At 44.7% G+C, this 9,531-nt stretch overlaps 1 protein-coding gene across 1 annotated transcript in view; it reads right to left on the minus strand.

Annotated features, from left to right (window-relative positions):
• Positions 1 to 5,379: 5,379 nt before the first annotated feature.
• LOC112138968 (transcriptional repressor scratch 1) overlaps positions 5,380 to 9,531 on the minus strand; it is a 7,859-nt gene continuing 3,707 nt past the window's right edge. Inside the window, exon 2 of the mRNA XM_024261650.1 lies at positions 5,380 to 8,454. Coding sequence (XP_024117418.1) covers positions 7,679 to 8,454 — 776 coding nt within the window. The 3' untranslated portion in view covers positions 5,380 to 7,678. The remainder of the gene's footprint in view (positions 8,455 to 9,531) is intronic.

Raw genomic sequence — 9,531 nt, forward strand, 5'->3', positions numbered from 1 at the left:
TGGATCGTGTTTTTAATAGTATTGTCTGCTTTCATATTGAGCAGGTAATCACCTGGTGGGTCACATGTTTGTGGGCGGAGACATTTTTACTCACCTGTTGATTTAGCACCTTCAGTTAGAGGGGGAGGGGGGGAGCTGTTTTTTTTTGTTTTTTTTTTTCTTCATAAGGCAGAGTCGTCCTGAGAGGATCTAATGAGCGTTTGAGTCATTAATTCAAGGTTCAGTGTTGGGAATGGAGGGTCTCCATTTCAACCTGGTGGTCCTAGACGAACATTTCAGTCTAGAACCTGAACGTGAACTTTCAGACGTTTCCTCCTAGAAATGATCTGTCTGCAGATCGCTGGATGAGTTGGTAGATGTTCTAAGTTATCGTAACATTTTCCACGTTCCAAGTTTTTTAGCAGAAAACAGAAGTTCTGTTGGATCTCCTGAAGTAATGATTGTTCGGTCCGATTGCTAAAGAACATGTGGTAATTCAATGAGGGCTGTGTGTAGTTCTGTCACGTACACATATGTATAAAAGTCGAGGGAGGCGGGGCTTCTCCTCCATTCACTGCTGCTTCCGTTTGACTGCGCTTGAGATGCTGAGAAGATCTTCTGTTTTATCCTGGAATAAAAAGATTCTTGTTTTTTTCTTCTTTAAGAGTTCAAATATTTCCACAACAAAAGCATGACCCAATTTAATCCCGTTTGTTTACTGCGTCACTCAAGAACCGGGCCCGGCGTCCGTCTCTCTTTTGTTATTGTTGCTAAAAGACATTTACCAAACTGAGAGGATAACTCAGAAGATCATCGGTAAAGTCGAGTCGCAGTTTGATGGTCTATCAGAGCATCAGCAGGACCGACCTTCATCAGTCTGTGTCTCCCTCAGCATCCCAGAATTATAACTACAGTCGTCTCATTGATGTGTTTTCAGAATAATGAATGTTTGTGTTCATATTTCATAATCATTCCAGCTGTTATTGTGATGATTGTAGTTTCTGATCTTGGTCCTCATCAGTCTCAGCAGGTAGAGGTCAATCGTCTGGCATCTTCATTCCAGTTCAGTGTATGGAAGCTCTTCCGTTCTTCAGTCTCAGCTTCTCTAGTTTGGTCATGTCTATGTCTGTTTGTCAAATGCTTAAGCCCCGCCTCCCTCATGTTGGGTCTTACACTGTGAAGCTGCTCACTTTCTCCTCTTTTCTCAGACAGACATGAACATTTTCACACGTTCCTCTTGCTTCAAACCTCATGGAAGGAAAACAAAGATCTGATCAAAGATTCATGCAGATTTGTCAAACTGACCCCATTCTGTACAGCAGACGCGGCACAGAAGTTGGTTGACAAGGTCAGCAGCCAATCAGGACGCAGAACACCAAAAAAAACCTACGAATGTGAGACCTGCAAAGGACTGAACTTTAAACCAGCAAGAGCTGAGATCATGCTAGCATCACCAGCTCAGTGGCCCTGTGGTAGAGTGTCTGTCCAGAGACCAGAAGGTTGTGAGTTCAAATCCAGACGAGTCATTCCAAAGACTAAAAATGGGACTAAATGCTTCCCTGCTTGATGCTCAGGATTAAGGTTTGTTTGGGGATTAAACCACCGAATGGTTCCTGAGCGCGGCTGTGTCTGCAGCTCACCCCTCCCCCAGGGGAGGACTCAAACACATGTTGCTTATCTGGTAGGAATGAATGTTTCATTGATTCCACATTTATACTTCTCAGCATGTTGGCCATGAACGCTAAAAGTATTTTTTTCCTTCCTGTGTTTAGAGTGAAAAGGGCTTACCTGTGAGTAGAAGCTCACCTGTGTCCCGCCACAATCGGCCTCGTGTCAGAAAATCCATCATTGACATAATCCAAACTGAAACATGGGAAGAACCTGAAAGTATTTTGAAGTGCAGACTAAAGTACAGAAAGTGTCCCGGCTTCTACCAGACTGAGACGGTAACCCACATCAAACCTCAGTCGACTTCTCCATTCAGGCCTCCTGTGGCTGCCTGGGGGGTCAAACCCTCGTCACTCACACTGATGAGGACAGAACGACGCAGAGAGAGAGGAAAGCGAATATAGACCTGGAGGTAAGTGGAGGAAGAGTGAGAATAAAGGGCAAACGTGTTGGGAGGAGATGAGAATCCAAATGAATCTTCTTCACCCAGCGGACTGACTGTCAGGCTGAGAGTGTGCATGTGTGTGTTTGTGTCTCTGTCGGATCTCTAATTGAAATGCGATGAGGTGTGAAACACCCTTTAAAAGACCCATCGCGGTGTGAGGAGCTAAATGGGAGTTTGAGGCGAGACATGCGAGTGTGTGGAGCATACCAACTGCTGCTGTCTTCAGGAACCGGGAGGAACCAGCGCGGTGCTCTGAATGTGGTTTCTCTCCACCCACACAGCTCTGTCCTCCAGAGAGAAGCTGGAGAACTACAGGCTTTGCTTTAAGGCTAGAACCTGTGGGACCAAAGTCCAGAGAGAAGCCGGAGGATTTAACACCAGAACCGTTCCACAGGTTCTGTTCACATAGATGGGAATGTAAAACATTCTTTCAAGTACTCCCAGGAGTCCTCCCATTGACTGGATCTGAAAACTGGACGGAATGACCCCGCCCCCTCAGCATTCCAAACAGGAAGTGGCTCCAAGAAGCCAAAACCCCAAAGACTTGTATAGAGAAATAACCGGTTGTTATCAGTCATTCTATTGGTCAGAATAAACATTCAGGATCTTTTACCATCTGACTGATAATCCTCTTTTTTCAGGATAACTTTTTAATCTCAAGTTATTCAAGTTATAAACTGATCAATCAGATGCCTCAGTAAAAGCATGTGGTGCCTTCTGGCCCCACCCCCAACTTTTGATTGACAGATTCTCCCAACTTCTTTCAGTGGAAGGGGTGTGGACCTTAAACTACCTTACTCATGATTGGTGAGAGTGGTTGCCATGGAAACGATGACTCAGACCAATCACTGCTGTCTGGCTCCAACATGGCAGCGTCTGTATCCTGGAAAGACGATGACTGGAGTGGCTTCATTTGGCTGGAGCCGGAGGTATGGCATTGGATGACATCACAGCCACTCTGTCCAGTTCTATATACAGTCAACGAGTCCACCACAGACTGAAGAGAAGGATACCACCTGGGAATATGAAAGACCTGTAACAGCTGATGTGTTGGGCTGACAATGATCAAACCATGTCAGCAGATGAGGGATGAAGAAAGAACCTAGAGAGCATCCTCATCCTCCCCAGACCTTTGGACTGGACTTCTATCATTTGCTGACTTTAGTTCTCTGTTGCTCTTTGGTCCTCCTTATGTTCCTAACCAGCCTCACTGACGGAAATGACACCAAAGTTCGTTTGAGAGAGAACCTCACCGTTTGTTCTCAGACAGACCAGGATGGACTTGTTTGGTAACAGATCTGAACCTTTCCAATTCATGAGTATCAAAGTGCTTCACATCTGCCCTGTCACACACACACAAACGTGCACAGACCCACAATGACCCACAGTGTGGGTCCAACTCTGTGTCTTCAACAAGGATACTTCAACATGTGACCGGGGTATTCAGGAATCAAACTCCACCAGACATCAGATGTTACACCTGCAACACACAGCAAACTGTCTGAGGAAACATTTTCAGAACAAAAGAGGACTAAAGGTTTCATTTTGACACCTGGAGCTTTAGTTCTAGTGTTCTTTTTGGCTTAAAAAAAATCTTCAGCTGTTTAGGCAATTTAACACAATTTCAGCAGATTCCAAAGCTGATGTGAAACCCTGTACCACCATAAAGTGTTCACTATCAGCACTTAGGGAACTTAGAAAAACATCTTCCCACTGTGGTCCTTTCACTCAGGGAAAGGTTTTTCTTTATGAAAAGCTGAAAGTATTCCCAAATTTATAAAATATCATCTCTGGCTCAGGTCACAGCATGACGTCCTCTGAAGATAAGGGACCTGATCTCTGGTCAGACGGTCTCTGAGGTTAAAGGACCTGATCTCTGGTCAGACGGTTTCTGAGGCTGACCAGATCTTCCCTGAAGCTTCATGATCATCTCCAGCATTCTCTGTTTCAGTGACACATCTTCTGCTTTAAGGTCCCACTAAGAGTCTTCGTCTCCCTGAATGAACATCACTGACCTTCATGACTGGCACCTCCCAGCTGATGATCCACTCCAGAACATCAGGGCTTGGAGTGTTTCTGGTTTGATTCATTCTCTAATTCTGAGGCTGGAAACTTTGATGATAAATGAATCTAAAGATCTTCTGAACGACAGCAAATGAAAACCTTTACTGCAAAAATCTGACCATTTGATGAACCAGTTTCTTTCTGGTGCATAAGAACAGTTTTTATTAAGAAAAGCCTCTTCAGTGACTAACAGACAGTGTTGCACAGTGACTCTGTTTTTCTCCACATCAAGATCATCTGATTCCTGTTGATCCGGTAATCGGTCGTGGAGTTACGGCAGGAGTTCTTAAGGCTGCTGTAGAGTTCAGGTTCTGTTACTGAACTCTGAAACTGACTTCCTTCATGATAAACAGACTGTCAAGTTTAATGATTTATGAAGGATTTAAAGAGAGGAGAACACCTGAAACCTTCACCTGCAGACGGCTGGAGGGTCAGGCGCCACGGGAAACAGGAATCTACATAGTAAAAGGCATTCTGGGTATTGAATTAAAGATCCTCTGTGTGTGGTTGATTCTCTGTCCTGTGCATGAAGAAGAAGAAGTGCACATTAAGGCACGGAGCAATGACAGAAATCCATTAAAGTTGTTAGAACAATGACAAACATTTCATGCTGATAAACGCCTGTTTTATAACTAAAGTCATATTTATGCTGATGATCATCAAAAACAAGGTAAACACTAAACATGTTTTTGGAGCTCTAGATAAAAACTTTTACATAACTTTCAATGATAAAAGCAGAATAATAACTAACAGAAGGAAATGAGACTTCAGACTAAAATACATTTATTTTGTTATGTGAGCAGTTTAGTTATTTAAGTATCTCTCTTTATATATCAGCTGTCAATGCAAACTGTCTGTTTTAGTTGTGTGTCTTGATACATTTCACTGAGTGAGGAAATCCTATTTTAGTGTTTTTTTATGTGGTCATCATGATTTTAAAATGATTTAAAATTATTATTTGATTTTGTAGTATTCTGAGAGTTTCTGAAGGAACTGATTGAATATTCTTTAAAAAGACAGTTCCAGTCAGAGGTTTGCTCATCAGAACATACATGCTGCCTGCTGGAGTCTCAGTTCAAACAAGTTAGTTTTTAAAATGTTTAAAGTCATTTCTTCATCGTATTTCAGCAAAAATGTTTGATTTATTCCTCCAAAAACATCTTAAATCATGAGGACAGCGACGTGTCATGAAGTGTAAATGGACTGCAGGAAAAACTCCAGAGTTCTTTGAAAGTTGTTTTATTTAAGAAGTGAAGGAAATGCCCAGTGTTTGCTTTTGTGCTTTACATCATCTCAATCTCTGGACTTGCCAGAAAACACAGAGGAAGAACGGCGAATGAAAGCAGGAAGCTCCATAAAAATAACCAATGAGGTGGACTTCCTCCGTCTGCACAGACCTGTAGGATTCATCCTCTCAGATCCTATTTACAAGGCCTCTGGCTGCAAAATAGATGCATTTTTGCTCCTAGAAAAGTGGTGCAACATGGTGATAAATGGCACAGCATTCTGGGTAATTACCACTCTGTTGTTCATGGTTATCACCAGTCTGCAGTTTGTAGTAAAAAAGTTTTTATACTCGTGTTCTCTACTGGAATCTAAACCGTTTCTTTGTGCTACTAACCTTAAAAAAGTTGTATGATATAGTTTGTAACAGGAAGTGCTTTAATATAAGAATAGCTTCACTAACTCGTGGCTATAGTAGGCTACAGTCGATCATAGTAAGAGTTCTTAGACGCTCTCTGGTGCTGAAACATGAACGACCTCAGGAAAACCCTCAGAATCTGACAGCAGGAAGTCTGAAAGGTTTGATGGTTTGAGCTTCATGTTGGAGAAACTCTGACAGGAAGTCTCTGCAGTTCTGACCCATATATAAAAAAATAATTCAGTCTTGGACTCAAACCCCTGCAGGACAGTAATCTGCCCGTCACTGATGGTGGTCAGACCTTATCAGAAAGGCACCAGAAGCTCCGGTTCTTCACACGCTGGATGGTTTCCGTCCATGTTTCAGCACCAGAGATCTACTTCTACTTTCTAAAATACTTTAGAGTAACAACAGGAGGCAGGCAGTGCATAAACATGTACAAAAGAACCCGACCCGTCCCGACCCAGGGCCCGCTTCAGAGGAACCGGAGTGTTCTGGAGAATCCTTGGAGACCCGACTGTTCTGTGACAGGAACTAGGAAGCAGTTTCTACATCCGCCGAGGCAGAAGAGGGTGTGTCCTAACGGGGGATGAAGGAATCCCAGCAGCACGGCCATTCCTCTGAGGGCGGAGCCAATGCCTCGTCATGTGACTCTGTGGTCACCGACTCCCTGAAGTCATTTCTCACAACCAGATGGAAGAAAGTTAAAAAGAGTGTTCTCTGAAAACCTCATGCGTTATTGCTCTTTCAGAGGAGAATTCAGTATTTACTTCGTCTGCGAAGTTTGGCAAGAAAATTTAAAAGACAAAAAGGAAAATTGGCATAGACTGGATTATTTCAGCTGCATGCAAAGGTTTTGATGATCAAAGTGGCAGAAAAGTAAAACTGTCTGAAAGTGTCAAATGCTTTGGCATATTTGGAACAAAAGGCAGAAAATTAAAGTGCAAAAGAATCCAGATGTATAAAAATAAACACATTTACCAATGAAAACGTTAACGGAAATACTTCATGAAGTTTCACTTTGAGGAAACATCAAAAATGCCTTTAAATAATCAACCAATAAATAAAATATAAAAAGATTTAGTTTTGGAAGTGAATGAAGGATTATCCTGATGGCTCAGAGGAGGTTTGAGGCATCTGATCCTGGAATACAAAGAGGATCATTTTCCTTCAACTGTACAGGAAACAAACAAACTGAATGTAAACAAACGTCGTTTCCTGGCTGCACATCAGAGCAGGCGGTGGATCTGCAGTCCTGCTGTGAATGAACGTCTTCACATAAAAGTCCTTGTGCTTTTGTTTTGTGCTTTTCTATCAGGATCACACCGCATGATTCTCGCTTTCATCCCGAAGGTTTGCTCACAGGCTGAGAAAACCTCCGATAAGAGCAGATATGGACGGAAAAGCTCAAAGTGAGCCAGTAGTGCTGAGCTCTGCCTGATGTAGAAGAAACTTCTGGAGCAGCAGAAGCTCTGAGATCAGGCACTGAAACATGGGATCAAACAGGTTTTCTACGTTTGTGGTTCAGATGATGGTTCAGGAGGACAGCTCTCACTAATGTTCTGGATGAAGGTCACATGGAGGTCAAATGAAGGTGAGATGAAGGTGAGATGAAGGTGAGATGAAGGTGAGATGAAGGTCAAATGAAGGTGAGATGAAGGTCAGATGAAGGTGAGATGAAGGTGAGATGAAGGTGAGATGGAGGTCAAATGAAGGTCAGATGAAGGTCAGATGGAGGTCAAATGAAGGTCAGATGAAGGTGAGATGAAGGTGAGATAAAGGTCAGATAAAGGTCAGATGGAGGTCAGATGAAGGTAAGGTGAAGGTGAGATAAAGGTCAGATAAAGGTCAGATGAAGGTCAGATGAAGGTCAGGCGTCCTCACTCGCTGAGGGAGCTGAGAGGGGAGAAGGCCCCCTTGAAGCAGGCGGACTCGTAGTGCTTGTTCAGGTAGCTCTTCAGAGCAAAGGTCTTGTTGCAGCGCTTGCATTTGTAGTGCTTGAAGGCCGAGTGCGTCTGCATGTGAGCGCGCAGGTTGGAGCGGTCGGCGAACGCCTTGCCGCAGTGGGCACAGCCGAAGGGCTTCTCGCCCGTGTGCGAGCGCATGTGGCCCTGCAGCAGCCACGGCCGGCTGAACGCCTTGCCGCACACGTCGCACTTGTGCTTGAGGTCGTGGGTCAGCAGGTGCATGGCCATGGCGGGCATGGAGACGTAAACCTTCCCGCAGGTGGGGCACTTCTTGGCCATCTTGCTGTCCATGCTCCTGTGTGTCTGCTTGTGCCGGCTCAGGTTGGAGGACGTGGCGTAGGTTTTGCCGCACTCGCTGCAGGTGTGCCTCTGGGCGGAACCCCGCTGGCTGCTGGTGGCCTTTCTCCGTGATCGTCCGTCCATGATGAAAAAGGCGTCTACCGAGTATCCCTCGCTCACTGCCGTGTCTCCACTGATGTACCCACCGGCGGACGACGACACCTCAGACCTCGGACTGTCCGGCTGGTCTGAGTCGCCGTGGATGTCGCCATGGATACCAGGGTAGGGGTCGTTAATGTGGCCGTATATGATGGATGGGTGGCTCGGGGAGGGCACTTTGGAGAGGACAGAGGAGTCACTTCCCACAGCATCATCGTATGGGTTTGGACTCAGGTAATCGCTGGTGTAGCCTGAGGAGACAGAGAAGGTGTTCAGATGTTACCAGACTGATCAAGATGAACCAAAGTTACCGAGAGCCTCTGACACTACCGTCCTTCTGGTTGGAACAGGCGTCTGGGGGGTAAAATGATCATACCTGTACAGGTCACACAGGGGGCTTGCATGAAATACACACTACGAAGGGAACACGGATGCTTATGTTTATCTATGGGCATGCTGCAGGTCGTCGTTAACACTTTTACAACATGTCAGGATCAGGAAGGAGACAGAACTCACAGCTTACTAACCACCAGAGTGTGGCGGACACCATCCAGCAGAAGTATAACTTCAAATACTTCATGATTCACTTTCATAGGGCTGGGTGATACAACGATAACTATATCTATCATGATAGAGCTTTTATTTTGAAGGGTTTGAAATTCTGTTGCAACAAGCAGGAGAAGAGAGAGTCTCTGTGGAAACCCAACAAACAGATGGATGGATGATGGATGATGGATGGATGATGGATGGATGATGGATGATGGATGGATTTATGGATGGACAGGTGAATGGATGGATGATAGATGGATGATGGATGGATGATAGATGGATGATGGATGGACGGATGGATGGATGGACATCCTCTGTCTTTACATGAAGACAGTGTACTCTGTATTTTTGTCACTAATGTCTTAATCAGCCTTTTCCCTCCTAACAGATCAGTCATTTGTTCAGTGAGTTGTTTTCAGCTCCTTCAATGTTTCTGTTCTTCAAGATAAATTCTAACAAACAGCAGAAACTGGTACCCCCCCCCCCCTCAAACTCCTGCTGATCTGTGGATCAATAGCTCTCCATTTGAATTAGCGCTTTGCCAGCATTACGGCGCAGACAGCAGAGCAGATCCTAATGCTGCTAATATCATTTGATGCAGTTCTGAGAACATCTCAGATGCTGATCGATTCTCTGAGGAGAAGACGGAGTAAAGGAAAGAGCAGGAAGGTAGTCGTGGAGGGCAGACGAGGCGGAGAACTGCTGGGACCCAGAACTGGTTTCACCCGGACAGTTTGTCTGTTTATTTCTGGAAGTGAAACATTCTCAGGGCTGCACGG

Source organism: Oryzias melastigma, linkage group LG11, assembly GCF_002922805.2.
Source record: "Oryzias melastigma strain HK-1 linkage group LG11, ASM292280v2, whole genome shotgun sequence".
Taxonomy (NCBI): Eukaryota; Metazoa; Chordata; class Actinopteri; order Beloniformes; family Adrianichthyidae; genus Oryzias; species Oryzias melastigma.